General features: G+C 40.9%; 1 protein-coding gene across 2 annotated transcripts in view; it reads left to right on the forward strand.

Moving 5' to 3' along the window:
• LOC122134268 (protein FAM222A-like) overlaps positions 1-13,608 on the forward strand; it is a 60,615-nt gene extending 47,007 nt beyond the window's left edge. For both annotated transcript variants that reach the window (XM_042723606.1, XM_042723605.1), the window contains exon 3: positions 10,385-13,608. In XM_042723606.1, coding sequence (XP_042579540.1) covers positions 10,385-11,850 — 1,466 coding nt within the window. In that variant the 3' untranslated portion in view covers positions 11,851-13,608. The remainder of the gene's footprint in view (positions 1-10,384) is intronic.
• Positions 13,609-18,437: the final 4,829 nt, after the last annotated feature.

Consider the following 18,437-nt stretch of genomic DNA (forward strand, 5'->3'; position numbering starts at 1 on the left):
ACTTACCTTTAAAAAATGTAGTGTAATTTTTTTCAGTGACATTAAATAAAATTATATCGGCTTTATATCGGCCATCGGCCACCCTGCTTTCCAAGTTATCGGTATCGGCTGTTAAAAAACCAATATCGGTTGACCACTAGTTCATAATGTGAGCTTATTTTGCAGTGAGAAAATGATAAAGTATAAACGTTTTGTGGATTATCGAGTTTTCCTTTCTGAAGCTGTTTATATTATAACTTCTTTGGTTTTGACAAACACTAAAACAATGCAAAAGTGCAGTACAAGCTTTTCCATTGCAGTTAGCTCTGTTTCTGTCTGTGTCGTTTTCATTCGACCGGCGAGCCATGTGGCATGAAGTGTGAGAGAAAACAAAGTCGCCCAGTTCTCGTCCCACAAAGCCCCTGACATGTCTGCTGACGGTTAGCATTCCACACAGGCACGGAGAGGACAGCGCTCACTGCATGCTGTCACTGCTGTTGCGGATGATGAAGAGAGGCTCTTGGAGGCGTTAGGAGGAGAGTGTGTGGATGGGGTGTGTGGGGTTCTCCTCTGGGAGTGGAGCAATTGTTATCTTCCCCTCGCTGCTACAAGCTCAGAGAATTTCTTATTCATCTTTCTTTATAATCTCTCGTACCTCATGCTCTCCGCCACGGTATGGAGGGCAGAGAAAAGCTGTTCTGTGCTGAATAACAAAAACAGCAACACAAAAAGCTCACAAGCACCACAAAAACACACAAAGAGTAAAAAACTTGTACATGTAATAAAAAGATCCATGTTTAAACATTGCATTTGTACAGTTGTAAACACTATTATATCCTAAAATATTAATTTTATATTTTTGTATGTATGTATGTATCTGAAGTTTATTTGCAAAAACAGATGTCACCTATTTTTAATTATGTTATAATGCTTTTGCGTATTGTGTTAGCTGTATTTTTTAGTTATTTTTACTTTATATAAAAATAACCCAACTGCAGTTTGTTTTAGATTAATTAATGTACACAATGAAAAAAACATGATTTTTGAAAATAGTTAAAAACAGAGATAAACACACACAAACACTTTACATTACATATATATGCACTTTGTATTACATATATAGAAAATTTATATATTTTCTATTTCTGTGTACGAGCGTATACAAGCTGTTTTCTCACGCTCTGTGTGTGTGTGTGTGTGTGTGTGTGTGTGTGTGTGTGTGTGTGTGTAAAGGCAGCCTGGTCCTGCTGGCCCTATGCAGGCAGAGAGCAGACAAATGCAAAGTGACACTTGTGTGTGTAGAATGGTATTTGTAGTGACGCTTTGACCGCAGATAATAAAGTGTTCGCCCTGAGGTGATTCCAGTCAGCAAGCACCCCCAATGAAACTCGCTTACTCAAAGAGAGAGATGGAGAGATAGATGAGAGTGCAGGAGCAGAGGAGAGGAAGGACAATGTAAAGGAAGGCATAGTGAGATTATATAGCGGTGAGTGAGTAAAGAGATTTCCAGACATTTCAAATGACATGGATTGTGTGTTTGTGTAAGAGTGAAACCAAACAGAGACCAAGCAGAGAGTATCTCCAATGTGTGTAATTTCATTGAATTAAAATGTTGGAATTGGCTTTTAAATGGTGTCCCGCTGAAGAGTAATGCAAATGAAAACTACATGCGCTGTCTTCGGGTGGATATTGCCTTAAATGTTGTTTCCTCTGAGAAGGTCTCAAGTATCACGCGTATTATTCATGTGCATTTTAATTTGACTCGGAGCCCCTGCGCTTATTAGCTCTGAGATTCACCTTTGATTGGGTACTCACTGGTATCTGTGGGGAATTAGCTAAGTAACCAGAATATGTTTTGCCAGTTCACCCCGAGCGGAGCAGGAAATGAATCGATTAAGCTCGGAGCCAAGTGTGGCCTTAACTAAATATTAGATTAAATTTTGGGCCGTTTTTCCATTTCAGTCTGCTTAACACTTGCTTTTCTTGCTTTTTATTGTTTATATCCCTAACGTCAACAGACTAGTCATATTTCTGTCATTCTATGACATGGATGCGTGCCTGTTCATTGTGGACATCCTGAAATGTAATGAGTTTTTTTTTATTGGCATCTATATTTCAATAAAGAACCTTTAAAGGGTTAGTTCACCCAAAAGTGAAAATTGTGTCTTGCACCTTCGGAACACAAATTAAGATTTTTTTTTTGCACATAAAAAGTATTCTTGTAGCTTTATAACATTAAGGTTGAAGCACTGATGTCACATGGACTATTTTAACGACGTCCTTACTACCTTTCTGGGCCTTGAATGTGTCAGTTATGTTGCTGTCTACGGAGGGTCAGAAAGCTCTCGGATTTCGTTTCGAAAATATCTCAATTTGTGTTCCAAAGATGAATGAAGGTCTTATGGGTTTGGAACGACATAAGGGTGAGTAATCAATGACAGAATTTTCATTTTTGGATTAACTATCCCTTTAACATCCTTGAAACCCTTCCATTGCAAAAAGGTTTTTATAATGGAAAAAGGTTTTTTAGATTATTATGTTCTACATGCTAAGAAAAATTATTATTTTAGAAAATTTTTGACTAAAGGGTTTTTTAGGGAACTAAAAATGGTTCTTCTATGACATCACTCCGAAACCCCCCTTTTGGAACATTTATTTTTATAAGTGTAGGTGTATTAGTACCTCTTTATGTCATTGCATAGAGGACAGCTCGAGTAGGCGGCAGGTTTTTATTTTTTTAATTAACTGATTGATTGACAGACAGATTATATCTGCCCATATATGTTGCCCATAATAAAAGTATTGTCCAAATTTCTCTTCATCCCACCTTTGTATTGTTTGTTTTTCCCAACGTACTTGTGCGATCTGTTTAGCAATTACTGTGAATCATTAGCATACCTATTTTTACCAGTCTATGCATATTCAGATGTCTCTCTGTAGGACTCCTGGTCTGGACAGACAGGTCCACAGTCCTGCTCTATTATTGTCATTAGTGTGTGTTTGAGAGGGGCCGAGATCTGAACCCGAGCCTGCGGTGCAGGAGGTCTGGGGGAGGACAGCCGCGTTCTTTTAGCTCTCCACTCAATTAGAGCCAGAGAGGCACACAGAGGCATGCTGGGTTAATTGAAGAGCTTCAAACAGCTGCCACATTCAGGGTTCCATTGTGTCGGCAACGGTTGTTACGGTGACTGGGGGCCTGGGTTAGTAATCGCTGAGTAATCAGTGTGAGAGAAGAGCAGATGACACGTCCATTAGCAACAGGCAGGTATTGTTTAGAATACAACGACACCAGAAGCCCCTCATGTCTCTCTCTCCCCGTCTTACTTTTATGAAACCATTCTGCTGCCAGAGTGAAATAAAACCCTGCTTGTGTTGGGGAGTGCATGCATGAGTTGTGTTTTGACTGTTTTGTGTATGTTTAACCAGGCCAAATCTGAATCCCTTTTGCATATTATCTCTCCTACACGGTATGCAATATTTGGATTAGTGCATTCTAGTCCACCGAAATTTGCCTTTGATTGACTGGTTTCGATGCATTATGGTGATGTTGCCCACAATCCTTTGGGATTCTGCAAAATTTTCCAGGGAAATTAGATCCATTGCTTACTTAGAAGTCACTTCCAAATCAAGTAGATTTATATTGATAAATACAGCTAATTTGCTTGTTAAAAGTTCAATAAACTTGAGTCTGTTGATGCATCTGAAATATTTTCACTCCCACAAACCTATTACGTTATTGTTGCATTTAGGAGTAGTATACAAATTCAGAGTTCTGATATATTGTGGAAATGCAGTTTTATGAAATTACAGTCTGTCCTAGTATTAACATACCTTCTTCTTGCTACATACTCAAACAGATACTGTCACATCTCTGTTGTAGTACATATTTTTTACACTCATAAGTATGCAAATTTGAATTCAGCCCATCTGTTGCTCAACTGTGCAGTTTATCTAAAATCACAATGAGAAGCCCAGGCACCTACAGTGGAAAATAAACTGGACTTGGCCCAAAACTGGCAGGTTCAGATGTCTCACACACACAGGCACATAAAGATGATGGCTGTTCTTGTCTAAGCGTTTGTACTGACCGCTCATATGCTTTAACAGGTCAGGCTTTGAGAGGAGGGGGGAAACGCTGTGAACCTGCTGGATGTTGCATTGCTTGTGACAGCGTATGTGTGTGTTTTTCTCAGAATCAGTTCCTGTTTATCTGTGCCTTGCCACAACCCATATTTGTTGAGCCAAGTCTGATGTGGTTTTGTGTGTGTTTGTTGTTCTGTTGAAACTCAGCGGCTGTTAAACTCCTTCTCTCCCGCTTCAGCAGGCGTGATCGACGCTGCTGGACATTTCAAAGGTTTTTTTTTTTAATCCTGTCACCTCTCAACCATCACAGGGCTGAAGTGTGTACTTCTGTAGAGAGCTACTCTTCATGGGAAGTTGATATTTTGAGAGTGTTAATTGTAAATGCGACGCTGAAAATATTCAGTTATTTTGTGTCAAAATTTTTCTTTCATCTCTGCATCATTTCCTGCAGACGCCTCCCTGAGGATGCTTGCACACATCTGGCCCCTCGCTCTCTCTTTTTCTCTCGTTCTCTACCTCGATGCATTGCTTTAAAGAGTGAATAAACGGCCTACACAGACAATTCTCATTTTTTAGGACCTCCAATTACAATTTTCTTCCCACTCGCATTCACTCACATCCCTCTGATGCCCCCCCCCCAAAGCCATTGCTGCTAATTATAGTAGTGTTAATTGAGTATTTAGGATTATGCCTCCTCCACACTGCCTGCTCGCTCAAGGGCGGTCCAGGCAGCGTGAAGGACGCACACTCTCCGTATGGCTTCCGCTGCACCCTGAGCCCAGGCTGACCCAGGCCTTTCCAAGCCCTGCTTGCCCCAACCCACCCACTCCAGCCCGCAGGTGTCTGTTTGCCATTCGAGACTGCTGCAGGATGGCAGGGAGATTGCGGAGATCAGGTCCTGTTGTCTTTTTGTGTTTTTGTGTGTGCGCAGAGCCTCTCTGGTTGGTGTGCGTCGGTGGTAATGAAAGATGGCATTTAGAGAACTGCCGCTCTGACACACGGGCACTTGGTGCCAGCCGCGAGTGATTAAGGACAGAGGTCATTCCGCTAATTATCCCCCTGCCATCCCGCTTCCCGCAATCTTCCCCTCCCGTCCTCCGTGAGCGCTTTGTGCCTGGCAGGACGGGATCATTTGTCCTTATGCCAGAAGAGGAAAAAGGCACAATGCATGACTGAATAGGCTCGCTGAGGACAGCACGGATATTAGATTGCTGGTAAACGTGCAGCATCAAAACGGCCAGCGAATGTGATGAATCATTTCTGTAAAGCGAAGAGGAATAATCTGCAATAAATGGACAGGACAGGGCTGGTGTAATTTGGTTTGCCTGCTCTCACTGTTTGTGGGATTGAGCGCACACACACACACACACACACACACACACACATGGTAGCTCCTGTTCTGTGAGCGAGCGAGGAATGGATTGCTGCCTTCCTCAAGGGAAATAATTAATCCGTACAAGGCTGTCGCATGTCGAGATGTAGCAAGTGTGAAGCATTTTGCCCAGGAGGCATTGCAGACTGTCGCCCATGCAGACACCTGTTAGAACTCCTGCCCCACATTAGCTTACACAACACACACATACATATTGCAAACAGGAACAACCACAACATGCTTCACTCCACTGAGCCAGTGTGTGTGATAGTGTATGTGGTTTCACGTCTGCCTATTTACTGGAGTATGGTTTGTTTGTGTATGTGCCGTGTTCACGCTGCAAACATGTCTCTTGTGTGGATCTGTTATTGAGTTTATCGTGTGGGTGCATGTGTGTTTAGGTGTGAGTATCTGTGTTTGTCACAGGACACCATCTGCGCTGTGCTCGCAAGCGTGATCAGAGACATTGAGCACCAATAAGTCACGCAGGTCTGAGCTGATGAAAGATCTCACACTCTGTCTCACACGGGAGATGGCCTAGGTGACAGATAATGTTAGTGTAATATCTGGGCAGGGGGAAGTGTGAGGAAACAAGTCAAACAAGTAATGTTTGAAAGTTCAGCATCTACCCATCTGCCGAAACTAAGCATATATATATTTCATAGTTTCAGACTAGTTTCATAGTCTGAGAGTGAATTTACTCCAGAGTATTTCTAAAAGCAGCCTAATGTTAATGTAATCTATAAACTACACATTTAAGTCAATTAGTATATGGATGTCATGTCATAAAATATTTTTGATATTACTGAATTTGTATTTAACATAACAATTTAATACAAACATTGTAAGTTATTGATTAAAATGCTTACGATTCCTCAGTTATTCAAACAGCAGCTACAGAAAACAAGCAAAGGACATTTACATTATCAAACATAATCTCTGCACTTAAAAAAAACACTCCCGTTATAATCAATGAAGCTGTCTACACTGTATGATGAATAAATCTCTAGGGCTGCCCTCTAATAGTTGACTAATCGTTAGTCGACCAGAAGAGGCTTGGTCGACCAAAAATTTATTAGTCACAGAAATATTTTATAAAGGAATCCACAGGCGAAGTCACGCAGTCGGTGACAGACAGATCGTTTATATATATATACATTTAAAAGCGTGTTGTGATTTTCCTCATTGATCCTCATTTTCATTTTGATGTGTCACCACATGCAGGAAAAATATAGAGAACATGCTAGTTGCAACAGATAATTTCTTTAGTAGATGGTTTGTATTTCTTTTGATTTGAATCACCACTTTACGTTAGTGAGGGCCACACTTCCTTTTGCGCAGTTAAATCAATTAAAATACAGTTTAAATGATAAAATGTGGCAGTTGCAGCCTAGTGAGTCATTTTACTCACATTTGATGCTTATAACCAGCACTGACTGAATTTACAGCCTTTTTCTGATTTTCTGTTTTCTGATTTTCCGATTTTAAATGGAACTAAGGGTACTAGACACTTATGGGTTAGCTACAAGAGTAATTAATAGACCAAACGGTTTATTAAACAAACACCTAAGTAGCATGTGCATAACTTCTGTAAATGATAGATGTTCCCATTCAGTGTGCGCAGATTCCGTGTGTGCCTGTTTATAACCTTGACATGGTATTAATTATCATTTAGAAATGTTTAGTAAAGAATCATTAGAGAAAATCAGTGATGGCTGCAAACTCAAACTTGTTTGTCCGCCTCTCTTTCTCTCTCCACCGTTGTGCTCATAGCTGCTGTAATAGCCAGAGGCCTATGTGGGTTGGAGCAGCTCTCTATGGGTCTGAAAGGCCTCTAATCCCCGTGGCCTGTGAAGTGTGAAACCCTTTGATGGCAGGTCGGGTGCTGGAGGCTTTTGCCTGTTGACAAACAAGAGCAGGCCACAGAGAGAAAGTCTGCAACAGCGGCTTTATCCTTTGTACGAAAGGATTCAACAGAGCAGTTTAGGAATGGAAAATATGGACCTGTCACCCAAAAACACATGGCAGCAACAGCATTAGCTGAGCTTTAATGATAATTAGCACGTTTTGGTGAAGCGAGATGAGGTGAAGGGAGGAGAGAGATAGAAGGCTAAGGGAGAGTGACATGGAAAAGCATGGCTCCTTAATTAAACCATGTGATGATCAAAGATAGTCACCCAATCCGACCCCCCTCCTTACATAAAGGAGATCAGAAAATTGGCACGTCTATTTGCATACGGACCAGTGATGCCTCTTTGAAATCCACTGTCTCCCCCCCCACCCCAGTGAGGAAACTGTCAGTTTAGTTGTATCACACACACACACACATACTGGGGCACACACCCTCCCTACCCACCCTTCTGTGCTGGCTGTCGGGGAAACATCAAAGCGCCGTGGCGCTGCTGTCACCGAGGGGGTTGAAAGTGTCAGCCCCTGCACTGGCCCTGCATGGGCTGGACAGATGCTCGACAGCCCCCATTTCATCTGACCCATTTAGAACACCTCCAATTAGACTGTGACAGTGCGGAGACGAGCATCCTTTCATCCGCTGCCCAAGAAGATGCCAGCTAACATACGCGCCTTAAACACTCTGCAGACCTCTGTAGCCTCAGGAATGCTTTAAAAAGACTTATTAGACATAAAAGAGCTAGTCTGAGACTGTGAATGTTTGGGGTTTGTTTAGATTTCTGCACGAATGTGGCCTAAAATATGACCTGACTTTTATTCTGAAATAAACAGCTGGAAAATGATGATACATGCAAAAAAAAAAAAAATCTGTATCCATAAAAAGGTGGTCATAAATTAAATAAAACAAGTGCCAATCAGTTCAGACAGTGACACTCAAATAAAAGCAACAAAAAATATTTTATGTTGTATTGTGAACACATTTATAGAGAGTCTTGTCTGATCTAAAACTCAAAAGATGTGGGGTCACACCACATGACAGTGATCCCAAACAGAGGTGTATATCAACAACAACAGGAGCAGCAGCAGCACAATCGGATGCAATTTTGTATTTTTTGGTCTTCTCTGGAGTCCTGGTTCCAATTCCATTTGAAATGCTGTGGTCTGAGGCAGGCCACTCAAGCAAGACATCCTATAAATATACATGAAATGAAACCGTTTTGGATAGCGGAATGGGTCAGATATGTCCTATCCACTGGAAAAGTTGTGCAGCAGCTAAAGAAATTGTTTATTTGACATTCTGTTTCCCATTTCTTTTAAGATCCTTTTTCCTTAAGCTTAATTGTTCAAGATAAACACTATAATGTAAAAAACAGTATTTTATAGTGCCTCATCTTAATGAAACAGTTTTCTTATTTGATTTTTTTTTTTTTGAATTTTATTTTTTTTGAAAATTTTTTTAATTTATAAGTTTAATTATTTATATTTTGATTTTTTAGTTTTGAATTTATAAGTTGTGTTTTTTTCTAAAAGTTTAATTGCTAAACGTTTCAATCACATCTTTTTCACCATGAGCTATTAGACTTTAAAGGCTTAGAGCAATGGATGATGTAGATTTAGCTGCTCGAGTGATTGACCTGTGTCAGCTTAATGGAAGCTAGAGAGGAAAGGATGTGTGACAATCAGAAATGTGACAACTTCCTCACAGCTGGATCCCAGAGTTCTGGAAAACCACTCTGACATTTGCTGACACTGTCATTTGAGGCAGTTTAATTTTAGTCTGAATGATAAAAACAAGCAGAAAATATGCGCACTTTCCTTAAAATATCATTTTTGTGAGGGTTGGTAGTCATTTGTGGCAGTTGATTTATCACTTGTAAATTGAGTGCTTTGCCCGCTCCCCCTCTGCCTTTTTGTAGCACTGAACTAAGTAGCCATGAAATTGCCTGAATAATGTCGTTTAAATCCAATCTCACCACGGCCCTTCACCTCCGCTCATCCTCTGTGCTGTCTCTCGCAGCTCTTTCTCCTTGTTTCCCCATTTCGTTTTTCTCAGAATCCCAAAAGCCCCGGGTTTCTCTGAAAAGGCCTGATTCGAAACCCTGATTAAGCCAAAACAGAGTCCAACTACAAGGACACTTTGTCTTTCTGTCGGAGACATTAAGGCTTATTGGGTTTTTTATCATTTCCTGCCCTGCCCAACATGTGGGTCTTTGCGTTTTAATAGGAGTGAGTCAGTTTCGCAGTGCAGTTTTTAATGGATGTCTCAATCATGTTTTATGACAAAGCTCTTGCAGTACGTTTTGTCTCACAGTTTCTCTGTACAGGCTGAAAAACCCGGTTACGGATTCCCAGTGGGCGGAGTTTTCAGGGGTTCATGGGAGGGGTAATGTAGGTCTGTCTCCTCATTTGGAGATGGTCTGATTGAATAATTGAGAAATTGGCCTGGCCAAGGCTAAGACCTACTGGTGCTACTTATAAATCTCAAATGTGTCAGTGCAATTAAACAAGTCTTTTATCCTCCTTACTTCCTGCTCACTCTCCTTTCCGTCTCCAAGGGTAACCCAATTTTGAACAATAGCGAGGCCAAATTAATTTCACAAAGCGCTGGTTTAATAATGCCTTAGGTGCCTGATTTCGAGTTAAAACAGAGCTATTTATCCAGGGATAAACCTCCACTGGAATATAGAGTGAGAGAGAGAGGAATGGGTGAGGAATAAAATAGAGTTTCTATAGACATGGTGAATTTAAAACTTTCAATATTCACATTATTTGTGAATTACGTGTCTATGGTTTGTGCCATTCAATTTTTATTCTTAGCAGACATTTTCTTAGTCATTCAGACTGACTCATTGAGGCTTAGCACACTTGTCTCTGTTAAAATGCATGGGGATGTCCACACAAGTACTGTATGTAGAATAGTGTCTATTTAGAAGAATGTGCTGGCCGCTGATTAATTAGATGGTGACCGCTAGCTTTAAGCTCCAAATGACAAATAGGTTGTGGGCTGTAACTCTGATTCTTACATATTTTTTTGTCTTGCAGGTGAGCTGACTGTCCCTATGCCTTCCCCGCGCTACCCCAGCGCAGCAGAGCTGGATGCCTACGCGCAGAAGACTGCCAACAGCCCTCTGTCCATCAAGATCTTCCCCACCAACATCAGGGTCCCCCAACACAAGCACCTTAACCGGACTGTGAACGGATACGACACCACCGGACAGCGCTACAGCCCCTACCCACACCTCCACACAGGGGGCTACCAGGGTCTGTTAGCGATCGTCAAGCTCTCATCATCATCATCCTCATCTTCCTCGTCATGTTTCATACCCTCCACAAAGGGCGTCCTCAAAAACTCAGAGGGCAGGAGGACTAAGTTGTCTCCGGCGCAGATAGCAGTGGCTCCTTATCCGCCTCCAAACAGCAGCACTTTAGGTCATTGCCACGGACAGATTGTGTACCACACAGGGCCTCCCAAACCGCCAGAGGCCACCGCTCTGGCGGTCCCCCCTAACGTCACTGTGGCTGGCCCTGTGATCCCTGTTGCGGGGGGCCGAGGATTGAACCTCCCTCCCCAGTCGAATCTTCCCTCCATCCAGAGCATCATTTACCAGATCAACCAGCACTGCCAGGCCCAGGCTCTGCAGCAGGTGTGTCAGAACGGGGTGTCAACGGGACCTCTGAACCCCAGCCCGTCCAAACCGGGCACCGCTATCTCCTCAGGGGGGACCTTCGTCACTAGTGTGGCTCCACAGGGAAACATGGCCTATTCAGGGACGGTGCTGACAGGGCAAAATGGAGAGGTGTTGAAGGCCGGGGTGTATTCCGAAGGTATGGACTACCTCCTGTGGCAGAAACAGCAGCAGCAGCAGCAAGCTGTTTTAAGGATGTACAGCGAAGGGAGCGGAGGCGGAGGCGCCGTAAGCAAGTCGCCCGAAACCTGCGCCCCAGGAGGGTCCATCATGCTCGGAGGGGCGCAGGTGTCCTCCTCCAGAGGTTACCCGATGACGGCCAGTACGAGTGGTGGGGGTGGGCTGGACAAGGTCAGCTCCTCCCCTTTGAACTGTGTGGGGATGCATGGGAACTTTTCTGTCGGTCAGTACTTTGCACCGCCGTGGAACAGCATTCTGGTGACGCCGGACAGCGACTGCTACAACCCACAGGAGCTTCCAGGAGCTACGACCACAGCTGGACCGGTGACGGGACACAGGGAGCTGGGATTCCCCCACCCTCACCAGCACCCTCATCATAATCACCACCACCATCAACATCATCATCATCATCATCACCCGCCCATAGACAGCACGGGTGGTCTGTGCTGCAGTTTGCCCAGTAAGAGTCTATGTAATACGTCAGTGTTGAGCAGCAGTCTGCAGTCACTGGAATACCTGATCAGTGACATCCATCCTCCCTGCATCAAGGAGCAGATGTTGGGGAAGGGATACGAGACTGTGTCTGTGCCGAGACTATTGGACCACCAGCATGCACACATCCGCCTCCCTGTTTACAGATAAGAAGAGACAGGCCTGACTGATATAAAGAGCGACTGGAAAATCTTTAATCACAAACTGCAGTTATTGCCATTGCCTAGATTTGCAGTGGAGTTTGGTGATCCTGCTCAAAGCAGACTGGGGAGATCTGGATCGGAACACGACTGGGTGAATGCTAGAAAGCCAATCGGTGCCTCTCGGCTCAGAGCTGGGAGAGAATTGCTGGCTGGGAATTGGAATGTTCCTAAATGTGGATTCTGTGATTCTTTTCTCTCTTTTTACCAAGAGGGATTTTTTTTTGTTGTCGTTTTCCAATTGTTTCTCTTTTTTTCCTTTTGAATTATTTTATCAGACTAATATTTTGATTTTTGGTGAGAGTCAATGGTTTAAATGAAGTAAAAATGGCCTCCTCTCCTCCCCAAGTAACCATTTGGATTAACGCGATGAAGATGATGGTCTTAAAGCACCACGCTTGTCTGTAAAAGATACAGTTGAACCTGTGCTCACAAAACACTGTAAGAGGTAACGGTATGCACGCATTACAACATTTCAAAGACCAAAAAGGCAACTAGAGCAGTGCTTTTAGGTGACGCTAATGGATAAAATGGAAAACCTTAGCGGTAGTTGTTTTATAGAGAAATTGCACTGCTTGGGTTGTAAAAATGTGTGAAAGTCTTGGGAGGTCTGAGGAAAATTAGACATTCGAATATAATGTATTTAAAGAACTTGAAGACTTGAACCTATTTTTGTTGTTTTTTTTATATATATATATATATATTTGTAGTATATAATATGCATTGGCTGCTAAGGGAGTAAGAGTGTAAAATGCTTAGGTTTTTTAATGTTTCGTTAAGGGTCTCTAATTTTGATTTTATTCTCCTTTGGCTGCAGTATAAGTTTCTGCTGTTCTCACGGTGTAACCACCACCGAGAGCTAAACAACAGAACGCTCATTTATTTACCTACACTGGAATCAAATCTCCACATAAGCAAATGTTAAAGTAACTGGTTGTTGGAAAGCTCTGAAATGAGACTGCCCTCATTAGCAAGATTAGGCCGAGCAGATCTGTTTCAGTCATAGAAACACATTCAGCCGAAATGAATTCTGAAAATGAGCCGTCTGTTGTTGGAAATCTTGTTCTCGATTGGTTAGGGATCAAACGACTCTTCCCTCACGGCTTCGAAAGCTTCGAAGGCACGTGACTCCATTAAAGGAGGACCAGAGAGGTGTCACTTTACCATTCCTCTTTTTGAAATGATAAAAACAATCATTGCCTCTCTCAAACGGAGGTGGAAGGAGAGGGGCCGAGCGGTTTTCTCAGCTCTTTGCTAGCGGTTTCGAGCCGGGTTGAGGCCGCTAGTAAGCTTTGTCTCAACACTGAAATATTTATTCCGACTGTGACTTTCCTGTGAATGTACTGCACTTAGATTACTGAGAAGACTAATGCCTTGTGGGACAGAGAGAGGGAAATAAAGAAAAATTGGATGGGCACAGCGGTCCCTGGCATTAAATTAGCATTTCTTTTGTCAGTCAAATTTCACCGGTAAATTGAATTTAGAAACTCGAGAGAGTCGACGGGGGGTTTCTGGCGGAGGCAAAAAGCTGGCTACAGTCTAGATTTATGAAGTGCAATTATTATGACTGTATTAACAATTTTGTTTTCTCTGAGCTTACACCAAAAAAAAAAAAATGTAAAAGTACAGCTGTGTCTACATTCCCAATGTACCACATACTCATTCCCGTCTTGTTTTGAGGTTCAAATAAAATGATTTCAAGAATTTATTGAGAAATCCATGTCTTTGCTTTGACCTTGTCTGCATTACTAAAGCGAAATTTTTCATGCACACACTGATGCTGTTTGGCTGATGGAAAATTCATTTCTTCTGAGTTCTTGCCGAGATATACTAATTACTAAACAGGCACAACTGAGTTTTTCACACTTGAAATGGTTAACCCAAAGTCATTTTTGACTTGATCCTAGTCAACAACTTATACTTTCCCCTGGGTTAGTAATCAGTCTTGAGTAGTCAGGTTTTGAGACGTCACCCTGCAAACCCTTGCAGGTTGTTATTTGCATATTACGAGGTTAACAACAATAATTTGACAAGTACAGCATGCAATGTGTTTTAATAATTACTTGTCGATCACTCCAAGTTTGCTGTCACTGTAAAAAAAAAAAATCTGTCAAATACTGATAGGAAATGCAAAATGTGAGAGTTTTGTTCATGAATATTTAAGATAAGCAGCGTGGATTATCATTGTTTGTTGCTAAACCACTTACTGGGACATTTTAGAACCATATTGTTTCATGGTGTACATCTTTTGGCACAGCAATCAATAATAATAATAATAATAACGATGATGATACAAAGCTAAAAGTGATCCTAACCACATATTTGTGAAACAAAAAGATAGTTGACCAAAATAATGGAAACTTTCCTCATTTACTCACCCTCATGTCACTTGTATGACTTTGTTATTTGGACCCCAATGTTTTTCAAAATAATCTGCTTTTTGTTTCACAGACAAAAGAAAGAACAGGAGGGTAAGTAAATGACAAGTAAATGCACAAGTGTACAATCTGTTCTGTTCAGTCTTATTTATTTATTTTTTATTTATTGTTTATTTTGTATTTTATTTTATTCATTTTTCTCGAGAATTTATGATAATGCTGGAATAAAATCAATTAGTTAATAGATTTACAGTAGTTCATTTTAAAATACCATCAAATGCACAGTTTTTGAGTGAAAAGAACAAGTCATCTTATAATTTAGTTCAATTCACATTCCCCAAATTCTCTGTCACAGCTCACACTGAAATAGCTATTTCTTCCTAGTTTTTTCTTGACTAAACACATAAGGGTTTTATGTCCTGTGTCTTGTATTTATGGCATGGACGATCCTTCACCTTGTCTCAGTGGTTCATCTGACTGTAATTACGTTCCAAAACACGGTCCTCAAAAAGTATTTCAACTGATAACGTCAGAAATGTAGCTTCCCATGTTTTATCAGTTTGAATCACAAAAGCGAAGACATCATGAGTAGCTGAAATACTTTGCTACAACGTTTCTCCTCAGAAAACAGCAAAAGCACTACAGTGCATGTCCACAGAGATCCACTGTGTCTCTGCAGAGAAGCCATGTAAGAAGTGATTGTGTTAGTCAGGCTGAGCATGCTTGGAGTGTGCCGTATTGATCTGCTGTAGATGAGCTCATAATAGCGCACCGCTTGCTTTGAAGACAAACAAGGGGACCTGCAGGGAATACAGGAAGCACACCTGAAGACAGCCATGCCAACACTCTGCTTTCACAACGCTAGTCTTCAAGCAGATTTTTAACTTTTTCCGTCCATCAGTGCCGTGTTTGTGCTAGATAAGGGGGTGATATCCTAGATAAAATGCGCTCAGAAGTATGTGAGCTCATGTTGGTTTAGAGAAACCAGAGTTGTAACAGTCTATAAGCATCTCGGAGTGCATGCTGTCTTTTTTCCGTGTGTAGTTTTTGTCAGCTTGAAAGATGTGCGTCTGATCACATCCCTGGGGGCTTTCCTCTCTGCCTCCCTGCTGCTGTCATCCTTTATGTTCTATCTCTGCGGTGTTAATGGATTTGAGGAGTCCGCTGCAGCAAAGGGCTCTCTTTCAATCTTTCTTTTTCTCGTCTTCTGCCCTCTACAATTCAGAGTGCAGCCTTTAGTTTTATTTAGAAATAGAATGGATGCTGATGGTGCTATGCAACTACTACATCATTCTCTCTTTACGTAATGGTGTACAGAAAGACTTAGATATTATGTATTGCCAAGAACCTTTGGAGCCATCCAACAGACCTTTTGAACACTTTTAAAACAGTAGTTCATCACACCACGCTCTGGAATACTTGATCCTGATTGGTCAATTGTGTATATATATATTGTAATTTGAATAGTAAAAGACAAAAATCCTAAAAACCTTTTAATTTGTTAACCATAAGTTCCCTTACTCTATACTGTGAAAAATGCTGAAATATCTAATGGGACTTTTTCAAGTTTACAGTAAAATTGTGTTAAATGTACAGGGTTTGGAAGTAAAAGAAAAAATCACCTTATGATTTACAATGAAAAAATGTAAATTCACATTCTCTGTGTGACAGCTCACATTTGATGGGTTTTCTTAACTAAATTTATAATTTTTCTTATTAATTATATACATTAGGGTTTTCTGTATTAATATTTACCTTATTTTGTGTGAAAACTACTTGTGATGAACATCGTGTGGTTATTATTATATATTAAATTATAAAAGCAAAAAGTATTTTTGTAATTTGATTTATTAACATTGTTTGCATTATTTGGTTATTCACGTCTCGCTTTTTTTCTTTTTTTTTTAACAGTAAATTTAATTTTAATCTGTAAAATTTAATGTTGCTACCAACAACATTCTGGCAGCCTTTTTTTTAAACTGTAAAATAAACTGACTTGTATTAAAATTATTTAATTTGTTTACTTTTATGTTTTGCTTAAAGTTCATGTAGTCTACATTCAGTAGTTCAATAGTCGAAATGTCATGAAACAGATTACTTTAGTGTCAGACATAATTAGTGGCACTAAATATAAAAATAGCAAAAATAAACAGGTTTTCCAGCCGCTCCATTGTCTGGACAAATACTTTGTCCTGCCTCAAACTCATGCCATATGTTGACCTGTCGGACCACTCAAGCAGAACAATGTTTTGAAAGCTCCACAGAGAGACAGGAACTCAACCTACAAAAGCTTATAGTTATTTCTGCATTTTTCAACCAAAATATGTTTTGAATTTACATTTGTATTTGAATGTACAGTATGAATTACTGATCCATTAAGCATTATGTAATGTGAATGAATTCATGTTTTGGTGTAACCCAGTTCTACTTAGCATCTTGCTGAACTGGCCCAAGCACTAATGCAAACAGAGAGACAGATTGGTGTCAGGAACAATAGGCCTCTTAGCGTCCATACGAATAATAGCATTAGACCCCGTATAGAATCTCGGCGAGTCGAGTCCTCTCATCTTCTTTGGCTTTAAGAAGACATATGGACCATCAGCAGCTGCACCTGTCCTTTGAAGCACCATCTCTTTGAGTGATCACTTGTTTTCTGAGGGATTAGTCTTTGCACTGACTGGCGCTCAGATGTGCTGTCGCAGAGTTACAGGGAGGCAGGCTTTGGAGAAAGAAACCGAGACCGAGCAGGCGGGGGTTCAGAGCAGCCCTGGAGCGTGAAGTCGTCCTGGTTGGTAATCAGGATAATTGCAGCGTTGCTAGTGCTCTAGTCTCCAGTCTCTGAGTGTGGGCCTCTGTGGCCCTGTGTGCAGATTGGCCCCTCAGGCGCCGTGAACCGGGCCACTGCAATTCCCTTCTGCAAAGAGAGAGAGTGAGACAGCTCTACCTCCGGCCTGTCTTATTAGACATACTTATCAGATTCATTTAATGAGGATCATAAAACTGATAAAAATACACCATTGTGACATTATTCAAGTTGACATGAAATCAAAATTAGAGCCTATTTACGCTCTTAAAGGAATAGTTCACCCAAAAATTAAACTGTACTCACCCTTAGGCCATCCAAGATGTAGGTGAGTTTGAACAGATTTGGAGAATATTAGCATCACATCACTTGCTAACCAATGGATCTTCTGCAGTGAATGGGTGCCGTCAGAATGAGAGTCCAAACAGCTGATAAAAACCTCACAATAATCCACAAATAATGTAAAGGACTCCAGTCCATCAATTAACGACTTGTGAAAAGTGGTATTTTTGTAATAACCAAATGCATTAAGACGTTTTTAACGTCAAGCTATTTCTTCTGGTGAAAATAAGTCCTCTTTTCATAATATTGCTTTCTTCAGTGGAAAAATTATTAACTTTGTCTTAACCAGTAGCCAAATAGCTATTTAGGCATCTTAGCATTTTGGGCTCCTGTTGTAGAATTATTATTATTACTTCTTATTTTTAATTTATATAATTTTATTTATGTTTATTTTTGTTTATTTTTATTTTTATTATTTTTTTTTTTTTGCCAATAATCAACATTTAGTCATTTAATTAACGTTAATATAATAAAGATCATGGGATAATTGCAAATAACATGTAATGCAACGCTAAGTTCATGAGTTTGATTGCATGATCTCATAAAGACACTGTCAGGCGCTTTGGATAAAAGTGTCTGCCAAATGCATGAATGTACTGTAAATGCAAATGAAGCGCTACCACTGAGATGCTCTGGAGAGTGAACTTGACCTTTAACCTTCACATTTCATCTTCAAAAGTGGGTTCTGGTGTGGAAGGCCCAATTTTCATGATCCAGTCAATTCCAGATGAATAAAATCAAGTCCTGGCCTACTTTTATAAATATTCAGAAATATACTATGAAGTGCATGGCATTACGAAAGTAAAATGGGCTGTGAAGGCCGTTTTTTATGCTGACATTGAGGTGGCTTCACTGGAGAGGCAGATTTTGCATTCTGGCTTCATTTGGATTCACTGTAGAAGTTTTTGTCTTTCCTGCTTCTTCTTATGCCCACATACCTTGACATGCTCGGCTACTTTGAGCGGATTTTGTTGTCACTTAACCGTTGAAATGGTGGAGCGGGTCAGAGCATCC

Source organism: Cyprinus carpio, chromosome B5 (genome assembly GCF_018340385.1).
Source record: "Cyprinus carpio isolate SPL01 chromosome B5, ASM1834038v1, whole genome shotgun sequence".
In the NCBI taxonomy this organism is placed as follows: Eukaryota; Metazoa; Chordata; class Actinopteri; order Cypriniformes; family Cyprinidae; genus Cyprinus; species Cyprinus carpio.